This window comes from Mastacembelus armatus, chromosome 12, assembly GCF_900324485.2.
Source record: "Mastacembelus armatus chromosome 12, fMasArm1.2, whole genome shotgun sequence".
Taxonomy (NCBI): Eukaryota; Metazoa; Chordata; class Actinopteri; order Synbranchiformes; family Mastacembelidae; genus Mastacembelus; species Mastacembelus armatus.
The window spans coordinates 17,988,402-18,004,870 of record NC_046644.1 but is presented as its reverse complement, the minus strand read 5'-3'; the positions used below and the strand labels follow the sequence as shown (position 1 = coordinate 18,004,870).

General features: G+C 39.7%; 1 protein-coding gene across 5 annotated transcripts in view; it reads right to left on the bottom strand.

Annotated features, from left to right (window-relative positions):
• Positions 1 to 16,469, bottom strand: part of mast4 (microtubule associated serine/threonine kinase family member 4) — a 70,712-nt gene that overhangs the window by 43,406 nt on the left and 10,837 nt on the right. For all 5 annotated transcript variants that reach the window (XM_026296843.1, XM_026296846.1, XM_026296844.1 and 2 more), the window contains exons 2-3: positions 15,894 to 16,047; positions 11,667 to 11,800 (exon numbers count right to left, since the gene is read on the bottom strand). In XM_026296843.1, the coding sequence (XP_026152628.1) occupies positions 11,667 to 11,800; positions 15,894 to 16,047 (288 nt within the window). The remainder of the gene's footprint in view (positions 1 to 11,666; positions 11,801 to 15,893; positions 16,048 to 16,469) is intronic.

The window sequence follows — 16,469 nt, the reverse complement described above, 5'->3', positions numbered from 1 at the left end:
TACAGGAAGAAGACAGACCGTACAATAGGGGACTAAGTGACGAGCAGACGGTACACTGACCTTAAGTAGGAAACAATGCAGCCTGGACATTTATCAACAGTGAACGGCCCAAACTTTGATCATACAGAGACTATAACAACCTCATCAAACCCAGATCCATCTACATTTACTTTAAGGTTATTGAGGCAGTTGTTTTAATGTGATGATAATGGAAACATAAAGTCTAAGTAAACTGAGGAAGATAGTCACTAAAACCTCTCCTCTGTTTTCTATTTCTATCACTATCAGAAACTCTTGGTAGTTAGAAATAGGTTCATTCCTCATTAACGCACATCAGACAGGGATTACCACAGTTGTCCTGTCCACAGATGGAGGATGTTTGGACACTCTAGGCACAGATACTGATCCTAATTCTCAGACGGCCAACACCACAATGGCTGGAGGGTGTACTGGATCACACAGGAAGTTTTATAACACCTGGCAGCCTTTTCTTTCTTTTCAAAATGTGTCTGTTTATACCATTTTTCTGTCCTTGCTGTCGAAGTTATGAACGTGTGGGATTACTGTGTTGATCTTGGTGCGAGTGTAACGGGTGGAAAATTGTTTGATGATTTGAATTGTGAAAAATTCAATGGAAATGATCTGAATAATTCACAAATGTAGCAGCAGATATATATGTAGCTCCTAGACTCCACACCAGAGGACGCTATTGTGCACAATCTGATCACGATTACCCACAGTTCTGCGGGAATCATTTTATTTTCTGCATACAGTTTGTTCTCTGCTGTAGCAGTTAAGATGTTAAATAAATGACTTTAAACATAAATTGCAAAATATGCAAATATCTGTGTTATCTTGAAACTGTTCTGAAATTCACTACACACTAAAGAACCCAATCAACACACTAGATTTAGGGATCTGGGCAGCACTGATATTACACTCTATCCAATTTGATATCCCCGTGTCGATCAATGTTTCATTTTGTGATTATGCTTCCTCAAGGACAACTATCTTTTACTCTAACCCTTTTCACTGCATCAATGAAGCTGATAGAAACTCACCATCTTGCACAAGGACACTTCAGCAGAGAGGCTGCCTACCTCATCTGACTAAAGAAAAGTTCTTACGCAATCATTCATCGAGTAGTTTCATCAAATTAGAACAAGAAACAACATCTCAATGCCTGCCTCTCTCATGGGAATATCATTTTACCTACTGTTGTGTTAATATGAACAGGATTTATCATGGATCAATAAAAGTAATAGTGCTCCAAAATGTGGAGCGAAATGGGCTTTCTGGTGCCGCACCATCATCTTTTGTCAGCCAGGCCGTATTTCACCAGCTGGTTCACACCACTTCACACAAACGGCTCTTTGGAGGCACACAATGTCGCTGCACTCGTCTGGATAGCTACCTTTTATTATGAGGCAGAAGTGTCAGAAGTACTGTAAAGCTCACAATACAGCGCAGTAGCTTCTGACAGGCTGCTCCTAATTAAGATGAAGGTGTGCAGCTGCTATAGGCACCATTACAATCTATAGAAATCCTATAAATTTTATATAATGAGGGAACATGGTGTCTATATGCTACCAAAACCACACTACACTAACCTAGTGAGACTAAAGGGAATCATCTTATGTAAGATACAGTACAGAAGTAAGTAGACCAGAGGTGCCTGTACAGTCAGATTCCTCCAGATATGGCAGTTTCATTATAGATACCTTGCCTTGACATATATCTAAGTAAATCTCAAGAAAGCACAGAGTATTACTTTTCATCCAATAAGGAACTGACAGTGCAAACTCAGAAATAGCAGCTGAGCAATGACGGACAAAACACAAGAATTAAGGAAATTACTTTTACAGAGAAACCAATTACTGAGGTGCATCACATCCTACTGCACCGCTCCACATTCTAATTCACCACAAATACAAAATAAATCAAGTAAAACGCAGGAAAACATCTGTGAATCCAACTTCTACAGTTAACAAGAATATCACATTGCGCATAACAAGTATAACTCATTACCTTATTCAACTTAAATTTCAAATCACTAGAGTTTTACTTCTCCAGACAAGCAAACATAAGACACTGACGATGCTGACGTTCATACTGAACTGAGCTTGAACACGCTTTAGCTGTGCAATTTATTTAGAGAACTCATTAATGGGTCTGATACAGGGAAACAATAACTCTCCTGCGTATTGTTGGTTCGTCTGCAGTTGTTTTTCGACAAGCCTAAAAATAAATTCTGCACCCTGTCACATTCATTAGGCGTCAAGATGCACACTGAAGCTTTCCCTTTTCACGACCGAAGATCAATTTAAAAAAAAAAAAAATCTGACAGATTTTTGCCCAAATGAATCTGAATTCTCTAAGACATTACTGAAAAGCCTTTTAAAAGTTTGCAGGAAGCACAAATGATGACATTGATGTTAAATATTTTTATCTTTTCAATCTTTTGGAAACAGTCTCTCCTTTTACTTCAAATCAATAAAGTAGAAAAGTAAACAGACTGAAGTTGGACATGTGAGGCTGCTTCTCTCTGCCATTAAAGACATAGTTCAGTATTATTCAGTTAATGCACTTTCTTATGAGGAGAAAATCCATACTGCCCTCATGTGTTGCTGTTAAATACCAGTGAGCAGACAATTAGCTTAACTTAGCATAAAGACTGGGAGCGCTGCTACAGGCATGTTAATTAGTGAGCCTTAGTGAAGGTAGATGGATTCTGTAACCTTTGGACAGACACACACTGTTTCCTGTCTAAGTTAAGCCAATCAGCTGCAGGGTGTATCTTTATATTATAGACAGGTGGGTCTTACAATGTAAATACCACAATAAAACAGGACTTGAAGGTATGTTTTATATATTGATAACAAAAAGAAAGCAGTGAGGTATTTTTCCCTTAAGGCCACAAGCACTCAGAAATGTAAATAGTCCAGGTCTTGCCGTCCACTCACATAAAGCAGGTCTGGCAGGAATGATGTTGGCCTTCCTGTTTTGAGAATGAATGAACAGGCAAATGAACATAGCTGGTTCATTTGCCTGACAAACTAACTTCCCTGCTTCCTTTTGAACGTGAAAGTTAGAGCGGCAGTGGTCGCCTAACCACAGCAGGGCCCGTTGTGTTTGGTTGAGCATGTTCGAGCACATAAAGGAGTCATGTGTGGAAGAGAGACAGCGAGGGAGGAGGTCGTGGTGTCCAACAAAAGAACAGAGACCAGGGCAACTGTGCACATAATTGCTTTTTGGAAGATTTTGATCATTGCAATTACAAAAAGATTATATGTAATGTTATTGGTTTCTACAGACAAAACCATTTAAACCATTAAAAATACTTAAACTGTATTTCTGCTGTTTAATTTCCATAAAGATTCTTAATCGCAGGGAAACACATTGACACTAAATTTGTGAACATGAAAGCCAAATGCAACCAGCTTCATTTTAAAGGTTTGCTTGGCAGCTAAATAAATAAAACATCACAAATGAAGAATTTGTTCTCAAACAGGCAAAACTTACCTTTGTTTATTATAAAGTGAATGGAGAAGCATAAAAGCAGTTTATTTGTTTAATTCATCAACCAGTGTGCAGCCTAAATTAAAGCAAAACACACACAAAGGATAACAAGGAGTTTATGATTCAAACCACCACACAGTAGTTGAACTGAAATTTTAAAAAGATTCCTTTTCAACACGTTTATCGGCGACAGCCTAAAACAGAGTAAGCAAAATCATCGGTCCATTATAAGTCAAATTTACAGTCTACTGTAACGCCTACAGCAGAGTTTGCTGACTGGGCTGGAGAAATGTCAGATTTCTGAAAGGTCTTGGATTAAAAATGACATGATGTGTAAAATACAATTTTATTTTTCAGAATACACTGCCCTCCCTTTGCACTTTCATTTATGTAACGACAGAGCGACTGCAGCAATAATATGATTAACTCCATCATTTGTCACCACTGAACTGATCTTACGTCTCAATCAAGACTTCTGACTGAAAGGCAGAAGCCTAACTATTCAGCCCATTATCATAAAAAGTCAATAAAGCTCAAGAAAGCCCTTCACACAACATGCAATAATCAATCATACTCCACGAACACACAGCTTGGATTCCCCTCCTGCCAGCAGCTAAGACAAGCAAAATGTGACGAATGATTTGGGGCTGTTTCAAAAGTACAACAAACCCAGAGCCACAGCAATTATTATTTCCAAATCTATCCAAAAAACTAATTACATCCGGAGCCTTATTTTAGTGACTGAAAACTGTCCTCACGGTCCAGCCAAAGGAGTCCCTCACATGCAGGACACAAGCGCACATCAGCAGCACCGGCAAAACGTTGCCCACTCTGTACTGTCAAGTGTTAACACAAATAGGTCTCAAAGTCCTTAAAAGAGCCCCCCGATGCAGGAGCCTGGGAAACCACACATATGTGCATACAGTAGAAAGTCAGCCTGCAAACACAGCTCCACACACGGGCAAACACTGGTTCATTTGCTTGCTTACCTGTAGCCCTCGTCTCCTCAGAATGCTGGGCTCGTCCATGGTACAGAGCCACGACTTATCATGCCTCCCTACCGGTGCACAGCCATGCTGCACTGCCTCGCTCCAGCCTCCTGCTCCCTCCCTCCCTCCCTCCCTCCCTCAGGCTAAATCTGATCTTAGCAGCTGCTAAACACTTCCATCAGAACTTATCTGATTGGAGGGGGGTAGTCAGCTGACACCTCCTGTTGTTCCTCTCCTCTGTAACTTCAGGAGTGAAGGGGAGAGATGGAGCGAGAGAGAGGGAGTGGGAGAGAAGACGAGGGGAAGGATCAGGGAGAAGGGGAAGACAGGCAGTTCTAATTTAGCGTAGCAATGGGTGGGGGTGAGGAGGAGCTGTGGGGTGGGGTACTGGGACGAGTGGGAGCCCCAAGACTCATTTCTGTGTGCAGCCACGCTTTTTGGGCACCCGAGGTGACCATGAAAATGAGAGGATATCCTTCCCAGCATTGTTCTGCCTCAACCTCAGCAATGAATCTGGCATCCTGTCTGTGGCAGACAGGCAAACAGACCCCACTGGTCTTATAGCAGTCAATGAGTCGTATGAAGACTACAAAACACCCACCTGAAGGTTAGTGCGGTGACAGAAACATGATGGCTGAGACTACAGCTCAAACTGATTGCAGAAAGAAAGAGGGAGAATAAAGCATTGTGTATGGAATAAAATAGTAACCATGCAGGCTGACAAATATAACTTCCTGCTGCAAAGAAAACCTTTCAAACCTGCTGAGAAAATGTCACACAAACCGATGTATACGGAAATTTTACCATATGAAACACGTCCTTCACTTCACACAACCCAAAACTGAATTAATATCATGCTGAAATCAACCAAAGTTTCCTGCAGAGCCTGTATATCCTTTGTCTATTTCCACAAACATCATGCGCTGCCTCCAGCTCCACACGGATGATGAGTTTTCAGACAGTCAGCAAGTGACCACAGATCTTCACACTCACGAACTCACTGTCCCCACACTCTCCTGACTTATCACCATTTGAAAAATAAGTCGTTTCTAATGCCATGCCAATTCTATCCTACAATTTTGCAATTTCTGTTTCAGTCTGTGTTTTTCTTTACCCCCTCCTTTTTCTATTTTCACCCTTTCTCACTCATTTCCATTCACTGTGGTACTGCTCTGTGAATATTAAGTGGGCCCCTTCCATTATCCTCATCTCCAACCAAGCTCAAATGATTCCAGTATGGTCCAGAATGACAGACTAGTAGAGGAGGTGACCACTATATTAACTTTTCCCATTTTAGAAACCAATACAACAGAAACCTGATGGTGTGTTGCAGTAGATGGGGCGACATTCATTTACGCCGCTGTGCTGATAAGAAGGCCGAGAGCAGAAAGCTCAGGTCTGCGCTCGGGTAATCAGCCTGTTTTTGAATAAACCCCTTAAAACCTCAGAGGATGAGGATTACAGTAGTCAACTTTTCAGCTTGAACAATGCCCACCAGATTACCTAAGGGAATTAAAGAATCCTGTTATGTTCAACCAGTCAATGCTCAGTCTGGGGCTTCTTAGAGGAGCAATTAAGAAAATTCCACATTGGACTAATAATGAAAATAAGAAGCCATAGGAACACAGGGGAGGGGTCGTTTGTCTTGTTCAATAGGCAAAGTCCCTGTTTTCTACTGTACAGTGTCTGTAACAAGCACTGCAGCCACAGTTCTTGTCCTGAAACAATAAAATAATTGAATCGATTTGTCAACTGACAGAAATTAATTTAGGAAAAACACTAGTTATTTCTTGGCTCAAGCATTGCAAACGTGTGTATTTGCTGCTTTTTCTCCCTGGACAAAAAAAAAAAAAAAAAAAAAAAAAAGAAGGTAATTTAACATTATTATCTTGAGCTCTAAGAAAATGACATTTTTCATTATTTTCTGCCATTTCCTATATGATCTATTGAATAAATAACACTAACAGTTATTTGTATTTCTCGTCCCATTGCAAAGTAACACAGGAGTCAAAGAGTGGACGGTGTTTAGAGAAAAAGCCTGAACATAGAGCTGCTTTGAGGTGGGTTGTTGGGGCAGTTATGAAGGCAGACAGTTTGTGCCAGTGGCCTTGGAGCAGAGCCACAGAACAGCCTCTGGTAAAAGTCCAGGGGTTGTCTGTGATTCATTCCCTCCTGGCAGGTGGGCAGCTGAGGTTGTTCCCTCTGCCTCTGGAGAAAAAAGCATGGCATTGAAAGCATGCAGAGATTGCTGATTGAGTGACCCATAGCCTCTGCTCTGCCTGGGCTTATCAGACCAAGAGGCAACCTGCAGATGTAAGGCGGGCAGAGAAGGGACACGGCCTGTGAAGGGAGCGGTGAGAAAAGAGTCAATTCCCTCCATACAAAACAGTGCAAAGAATCCCATCTATCCAAAGCCAAAGGACTAAGAATATCCAGCCATGATAAAACCCTGTAGAGCCACCTCCCAAACGATAACAAAAAGCTTTAACCTTGACAACAAGCCCGAAGATAGTAACCAAGAAGGACCAATATTGCAATGCATCGCTCTCCATTTCTGTCTGGTTTTTCAATTTTGAATAAACTGGAAAAGCCATGTAAATGTATGCATTCATCAGATGAAAATAATGTCAGCTTGAGTCCACATGAATAATCCAATTTCCTCAGTTTCAAAGAGACACAAAATCACACTGTGCATAGCACCGTCGCATCACACTCTCAGAACAGAGAAAACTGTATCTCAAACAGAGCAGATGACAGCAGTTGAGCATCTCACTGTACGTATTTTATCTGCAGTGACAGTTTCATTTACATCACACCCAGGTGTTTACAGTAACATAACAGTTTGTAATTTCGGGCTGTGTAAGGCCGGTACATTTATCCAAAGCTCTTCTGTGGAACATGGCACGTGGACACAAAAATGGAGATGAAAGCACGTCATGAACATGGAACAAGTCTTTTCATGCAGTAAGATAGCAATACTTTTCTCATACAGTGTTTGCAGTTAGATGATAAGTTTATTCAGAGGACAGATTCATTTTTAATTGTTTCTTGCTCGTTCGTTTGTCCATTTTGTCCAATGTGTCCGTCTGTGATCGGTTTGCAATTAGACCTAATAACTGTTAAGAAAGTGACGGGTGGAGTGTAATTTCTCTTTTCCACATCCTTAAACTAGGAAAGATCTGCTCATAAAATAATTAAAACACACACACACACAACCATTTAAAAAAAAATCATTACTGTGCACAATAACACTGAAGCTCAAGTTGTGCAGCCATGCAGGGACCACAGAACAAAGACAGAGACCACAGACAAACGGATCAATAAGGTGCATCTGGGTAACTTCTTTTCCATTCTAGGTTTTGTGGGAAGGGTAATGGTATCTTTCCATTGCAGGTGGGCTGGTATTTAACAAAGGACTAGAACAACAAAAAAAAAAAAAAATCTATGGTATTAGGTAAAAACTTCATGGGTTTTATGACCAGACACCTCTATGGACTTCAAGTGCAGTTCATTTCTTTGCAACAACAACAACAATGATATCAGTAAGGACATCACTGACTACAATTATAAGAAGAGTCCACAAAGGCTTATGACAGTCTTATCTCCATATCACACCAGAAGTGAAATATTGATTTTCTGCCAAATAGCATCACAGTCAAGAGAGATGTGCCACACTACTAGAAGAGCCATGATCACCCAGGGGCATGATGGGAAGAGCATACGGGAGGAGAAGAGCGAAAAACAATAACATGAGTCCTGTGGGTAAAGGAGGGCAAAGCATGGCTGAGGGAAGCAGGAGAGTCTTAAACCTGCAGCCAAGGTTCAGACAAGCAGGAGATGAATAACAAATAAACTTAGATTATAATTGTTTGTAGTTATGAAACTATAATATGAAAGGTATGATGGGTATTTTCACTATTTTCACACATTAAATAGACTAAATGATTTGCTGATCGAGCACACTTTTTTGCTGCTTTTCATGATCTTGCATTATTCTGTGGTAAACTGACTATTTCTTTGTTCGGACAAGACGATTCATGATTTCAGTTTGGGCTTGTGGGTATAATAATGGATATCACAGACCAAATAATTAATCAAAAAAAAAAAAAAAAAAAATCATCAGCACATGACAGTTAATCAATAATAAATCCCCAGCCATGGCCAGTATTAACTTATAACAAAGCAGCAGTGAAGACGCCTACAATCACACTCCACCAGCTTTGAGAAGAGTGCCCGTCTGTAAAATGATTTTAAAACTATTTCCACCTTTGTAGCTTTTCTAGAAAAAAATTAAACTGAAAAAAAAAGTATTAGTCACTATACAGCCTGATTTAAAAAAAAAGAAAAAAACAACTTTAATCAAAAATTGCTTGATTCAAGCTGGATGAACAGTAATCAAATCCACTAGCCAATTAAATCTCCTCATACATGGATACATCTGCCAAATCTGTCTATGGTTGACAACAATCTCACGCTTGGCGCACTAGAAGTAGGAACACAGCCTGTACACTGGCAGCTGTCCATTTATTCATTGTCAGTAAGGTCAGGGACTCATGTGCTTCCCAGTAATATAACCATCATTATGACAAATGCCCCTCTTCTTGTATAACAAGAAGATGCTGTTTGGATTCGATCGCATTTTACACAATAGTCCCTCCAAAAGAGAGAGAGAGGAAACTATTACCAATCTTGTCTAACTGAAGATTAAAACTCTAAGACAAAGCTCAAAGCTGAGGCTAAAAGCTGAGGCACTCGTCTCTTTCACTCCTCTCTCAAGGTCAATCAGTTCGCCATCATTTCTAAGCTCATTCTGAAGGCAGGATAACACAGTGGTTGTAGATGAACCCCCGAGGTGTCACCTGTAGATGACTCTTACAGGTCAGATAACGTTAAGATGAAGCAACACATCAGCCATTCAAGCCTGTGTCTACATAAGACGTCTGAGCCACCAGTATGCAATTTTCTCATGGCACTAACCACGGAGTCACCAGGGACACACAACCAGTGTTAAGAATGATAATAGGCATAAGACAACACTGGAGTTGCAGACTACAGAAACACAAAGATCATCTACTATAATATATGATCACAGACGATATACACAGAGTGGTCACTTTCCTGGTTCTGCTTGTACAATGTAATGAAAAAAAAAACAAAACTGTTTTGCAGTTTTATATATGCACATATTGTACAGGTGAAACTAATAAAGTGGTCACTGGTTATGTAAAAAAAAAATCCACAGCATCATAACTTTGCACTAAAGATTTTCATAACGGCATCACAAAGATATTTTTGCCCCTATTGGATGGACCATGACATGTTCAGTGGGCCTGCACGTGTCCAGGCTCCTGTGGCTTCACCTCACCTGAGAGATGAGTCCATTAACTTTTGACTGAAACTGGGTGAGTAGACTTTTATTTCAAATACACCACATTGTCAAGATGACCTGATAAATATGACAGAAGAAAAATCTTAGCAGATGCAAGTAAATCTTAGTTCTGTCTATCATGGTTTATTCAGTCCTGCGTAGGTGGAGAAACTACATGTGGCTAGGGAGCCTCCACTCTCCCTGCTAGTGTCCTTGAGCTAGATGCTGAATTCAAGTACTGCTGTGTTGTGATGGTTGGCAAGTAAAAGAAATGTTCACAGGGATCAGCAGAACATTATTATATATAAAAAAAAATACATTCAGGTGATCAATTTGTAAAACCTAAATTGAATGAAAAGCAACATCATCACTTTTCCACTAAAGGAAAATGATGTTACAGGAAATCATGTATTTATTCACCTTGAAGGACCAAATAACCAAAAAAGATTCATTTGTGGCTTCTACAAAGCACAAACACAAGAGCATTTAGGTTCTAAATACTGAAAATGCATTGGCGCCCCCAAGTGTAGGGAATGAGTTCAGATCATTTTTTACTTAATGTAGGATTTAAATTAATGAAAGAAGCTAAATCATTAAAATTAAGTAAGTGACAACAGCTTTGCAATATTTGTATGTTAACACATTTATATCAAAGTCAGGTATCAGACTCACATACTGTTGTTGTTATGACGGTAAACAGGGTCATCATCAGTTTAGGGGCCGTCTGAGAAATGGTTTGACCCAGTATGGTTTAGGTTACAGGGTCAGCCCACTCAGATTTCAAATGGGGCAAGTGCCCATTAACCAAAATATACTTTCACAGTTCTACTTTGAGCACCCACACACACTCACAAACACACACATTCACACGCTTTCTATTACATTAACCTTCTCTCTGAATGATAACCCACACAGCGGGAATGACTCATAGCTGTACAGCATTGGATTAGCCTCTGTGTTTGATTGCATCTTGCTCATCAGACAAGATCACGATAGAGCTGTGAGGTCTCAAAGACCAGAGGATGACCACGCTGAAGGTCACCGCTGTCTTCATGACATCATTCGGTCATGGGTTCTGCACGTTTAAGGATTTAAATTCAGAGATACATCCTTATAACTTAAGCAGGTCCGTAACGTTTCGATTCTTGCCTCTATGAGTGAATTTAATTAATCTTGACAAATGTGAACACTGATGTTGTGTGGCTTGCCATGCTTCATGTCCACAGAAATAAATGTATTTATAAAGCATTTTTCAAAACAATGCAGGACAGGGCTTTATAAACCTGCAGCGGTGATTGATAAGGACCATTAAAAACATACAGGCCATTTATTAAACCAGTGGTCAGTCCCAATACACACAAACAAAAATAAAACACAAATGATTAATGCTTGATCTTAGTCCACTGTTTTAAAAGCACAGGAAGTTGCTGTATGTTCTGTGCTTTCCCAAAAATACTCAAATGTGACCATGTTGCTCAGTAATTACATTTATTATATACAGAATATCTCTCAATGCACCAAACAAAAAAAATATACAAAACAACTGGATTATTGCTTTAAAAAGAAATAATTTATTTAGTTTCCTAATCTTATATTGATTTCCATACTAATAGAGAAAATGTCCCAGACCTGCACAGAAGCAGCAGCCTAGCAGGATCATCCATCTTTACCTGTGGCCACCTGATCCAGGTAAAATGACCTATTCCCTGATGTTCACACAGAGCAGCTTTTGTTTTGTCCTGATGGGAGTAATATGTTGAGGTACAGGTCTTAATGTAGGAAATACTCACTGGGCTGGAGGTGAGGGAGGGGTCTGACTTTCCGAGATTCAGAGAACGCATACGGACCAGGTTGGAGATCTCAGATGCTGGTTGCCATGCTGTCTGCATCTGCTGGGGGTTGGTGGGTAACAGAAGATACTTTCCTGGAGAGAAACAACAAAATAAGGTTCAGTTAAAATGTAAAACATCACCACTATAGTCATCAGCAGTGGTAGAAAGAAACCAAGCACTATAATTTTCAAGGTAAATAAAAAAAAAAAAAAGTACAGGATATGTATTATTTGTAATATTTGTTTTAGCTGAAATATGCTCCAAAGCACGTCTTAATGTGGAGAGGTGCTTCTTAGACCCAAGCTCACTGAACAGCAGGGCAGCAGAGCACAGATATTCCCCTCTAAAGTTTTTGAGTGAGTCTTGACCTTCGAGCCAACCAGAGGAGGGAATTAGTATTAGCTGCTGGAGAACGTCGCTGACTCAGACTAGCAAACCACTGATTCCTGCATTAGCACAGACAGTGAGCGTGACCAGGATGTAGCTGCTGGGTGGAGTGTGACAGATCCAGGAGAAGGAGGAGTGGATGGTTTGGTTTTGAGTCTCATATTAGCATTATCTAGGCTGCCAAAACATTTATTACAGCTTTACTTTTGAGTTTTTCCACTTTATGCTCCTTTATACTTTTCATATCTGAGAATAAAGTGCTGTACTTTAACTACATTTTTGATCTAGTAGTTATTTTTCATCGTAGAAACATTTACTGACAGTGTAAGAGCTTACAACATATATAACTTCTTCAAAGATAAAACCACTGGTTCCAAAGGCTTCAATTAGGCCAGAGGGGAGAAAAGTCTATAAGGACATCACCTGTTTTCTAACAGGACACCTCAAACTCTCATTAATGTATGAAAATAGATGATATACATACACACACACACCTTTATATAACAATCTGTGCAAAACTGGAAAATATATGCACTTTTAATTTGCAGGGCTGGCCACTAGATGGCACCAGGTTCTGCTGCTAAAATTCATTCACTTTCCCAGGAAAGGAAAGATTAAAACAGCCTCGGCGTATCTCACTGTACCACTGGCACTGCATGAATTGAAAAATCATTCACAGAAGTGTTGTCATCTTTCATCCATGAGTGTATATTTCCATTTCCCGTTTAAGTAAACACTTCAGGAGACAGAGAAGAGGATTAACAGTCGTGGCACAGTCAAGGAAGGAAAGATAAGTGGACTGTGCTCAACACACAGTGAAAATTCAAGTTCATAGGGCCTAAAGCTGGTGTCTGTCTTCATAAGATGTGTGGCGCTATTATAAACTAGAGAGGGCAGGATGATGAATGTCCAAACCTGCTAGCAGCAAAACCTGAACTGCACTACTGATGTTTAGGAGGGAAGGAAGTCTTATTATTGTAAGTGCATCTTTCTGAAACAATGATGGTGCAATTGACAAAGTCAATTGCGACTCAAACGCAGTGGAAACCACATTGTATTTTAAAAATAAACACTATTTAAAGGAACTCTATCCATGTTTTAGTGTTTTCTAATAGGGAGGTAAACAGTGATAAGGCTGTTTCCTTTAATTAATCAATTAATCAACTGACTCATAACAACCTGAACAGCTGCATTATCAATATCATTCATATCATATCAGCTGCCTGTAACAGTCAATCGAAATGACAAACATATCGACCATCCTTGGTCTATTAACTGGTCTCCATGGCCTCATGGGATTTCCTTTTATTTGAATTTAACACATTAGTTATTCTCAGGCATCAAAAAACAACCAAAACACAGAAAAGGTTCTTTTTTTTTTTCAAACTAGTTTTTCACTTGAGAAACAAACACGTAGCTGTGATTTCTGCTCGCTGGCTTACAGATTTCCTCACAGTACCACACTGACCACTGCAGTAAAACCAAGAGAAGTGAAAATTTTGAAATGGCACCAAACAGGACGAGGAGGGAAAACTGTGGTCCTTCCTTCCTTACTGGCACTGAGCGCATCACCTCCCAGCATAGAGGAAATCTCTGAGCAGTCAACACTTTCAGAAAGCAGGGGATCAGGACATGTGGGCAGAGGAATGAAGTGGATGGTTTTACATGCAGCTCGGGCGATTTACAAGGTTTGACTTCTCACTTCTACTTCAAGTTCATGTTTTCCTGCATGAGTCACGGTGTAAAATATTAACAAACAAACAAAAGACGTCCACAAACACTACCACTGCTCTACTGCTATGACTATCAGAGCCTTTCATCATGTCAAGCACGTTGGATTAGTTTTTGAGTCAGTCCTCCTGTGTACGTCTGATGTAGCGATGAAGGAGAGCGCTGGGTTTCATGTAGAGGATCTCCCTGCCAATGCAAACACAAACTACTGATGCTGTAAATAAATGCTCAGCTCAACTCTCAAATGAGGAGCAATGACATCACACTCATACTGCTTTGACAGCATAATCAAATCACTGACCTCCTTGAGGTTAATCTTTGCTTGTGCGTCACCTTTTATGGAGACCACTTAATAAACGGTAATGCACACATTTCAGAGCCACACCTGAGGAGAAAAGAGTCTTTCAGTGACTGAAAAGGTCGACATCGGTGAGGCTAAAGCCCTCAGATGCAGTTCAAACCCGCTAAACAACTCGTGAGCCACAGGTTTTCCAGCTTTCTGAATGGAAGCAAACAAGGCTGCACAATCGAAAAGCTGTTTATCTGTAATTGTCCTGAGGGAGGAGTGAATCTATGCTCATGTGAGCCAAACTCTCACTCCTCTGTCCAGAGGCAGCTTCAAACTCTATATTTAACCATTTATTGAACAACATCCTATTCTTCCTTATTTCCAGACACTCTGGATCTACAGTCACTGCATTTTAACCATAGACCACAATAAACGGCTCCATGCACAGTAGGTCAAGTACTGTACATTAAGAAACGGCCTGCAACAAACTGGATTGTGTTGGTTTTACTTAACACGGCTTGTTTTCTAAATGCAATTATTATTTTCTATAACTTGAGTGTTCAGAATTAACAAAGGGACAGTCACTGGCGAGAGGAGCAGAGACGTAACTCGACAGACGAGGGCTCTCTAATGCGAAATAACTTGGGCAGAAGTGACTTTAAATACATAGCAAATGTTGGTCTGTTCAATAGCTTGAATGTTTTACACATCTGGAAACGTTTGAGTCGTGTCTCTATACACTGTGCAGATGATGATGACGTGATCCTGTTGACTTCATCTGATACACTTCTGAATGGTGTTAAAGTTTTTACTTCTTAGCACATCCTTAAGAGCCATTTTCCCCACAAGGGGAAATGAAAACTGTGGGTGCTGTGTATTATATACTGAGTAACCAAAGCAGCTTCTGGAAATGCCGTTTAATTTTTTCATTGTTTTGACCAAATGCAGTCCTACTCACTTCAATGTAGTCTGTGAGATCTCACATAACAGTAAATAAAGCTAAATCATGTCCAAGGTTAGATATCACTAAAGGTAAGAGGGAAAGCATCTTGCGGATTAGGGTGAAATGACTTTTTAGATCCATTAAGCAGTATTAATTACCCATTAGGTGCTATTAATTACCCATTAAGCAGTATTAATTACCCATTAAGCAGTATTAATTACCCATTAGGTGCTATTAATTACCCATTAAGCAGTATTAATAATTGTCCATTAGGAGCTATTAATTGCCCATTAAGGAGCATCCATGTATTTTAAATCAGATTGTCATTGGTTTGCAGCCACTAATGTGTTAACAGCATAAATCGTTTTTCTCCCATTACAGATTAATCTTTGAGCTGTGGGAAACTTGAAGGTGAGTGATTTTGAGGAGGGAGGGAAAAATGATTAACAGCCAATTGATTAGATGAGGAGCTTGTCTGTTTGGTAACTGGATGCTGTATATGTTTGGTTACAGTAGATATATTAGCCTCTATACATATATATTTATAATCTGTGCTACCAAGTGGAGTTAAAGACAAAATCAATCAAATTTTGAATAAATCTAAATATGTGAGTTATGAAGAAGCGTTTTGAACTGTGGCCTGTTCAAACGATGTTTGAATTCTGTACATTTATCTTATGTTTGCCATGTTTAAAAATTATGCATCAATAAGAAAGGCAATTGTCATAGTAGCCCTTGGCCAAACCTCCTTATTAAAGTGTACCAATACAGTGGTTTGTTTCTTCAAAACATATATCAGAGACCAATACTGGGAGACCATACATGAGGTTAGTACCTGTGAGACCACCCCCCAGACTCCTCCTTCGAATGTGTTTTCCATCCTCACTGAGATGTCGCTTAAATTTAAGAGCAGGACTTAATCCATGAGTCAGCTCTGGGGTACTGGATTTCCTGAGGGATATGGAGGGAGGGTAGAGGATGTTGTCCAACTAATGGAAGAGAGAGGAAAAAGCAGTGGGTTAGAAAAATACTTTTAAAGACACTTTTGAAAAAAGAAAATATATAAATAGCTGCTTCTTTGTTGTGTTCAAAGAAACAAAACACAAAAATCCTACACGTCAGGCACAAATTGCCTCTTAAATCAACATAAGGTAAAATCTAGGAACAATGCAAACAAAAGCTGCAGGGGGATTCCCAGGGTGTTCACCAAATTATTCATGCACAGTTTTGCACAAAATGTGGTTTATGAATCTGTTCCTCTGTTTGACAGTATTGAAATTTCAAAACTGTCAGAACGATCTAAGTAACAAGTCAGAAGCTTTTAATTGTATTAAATTATTATTTTTATACATTTAAAGCTGTAAAATCATTGTAAGGGAAAACCATAGCAAAACACTAAATATAACTGTAG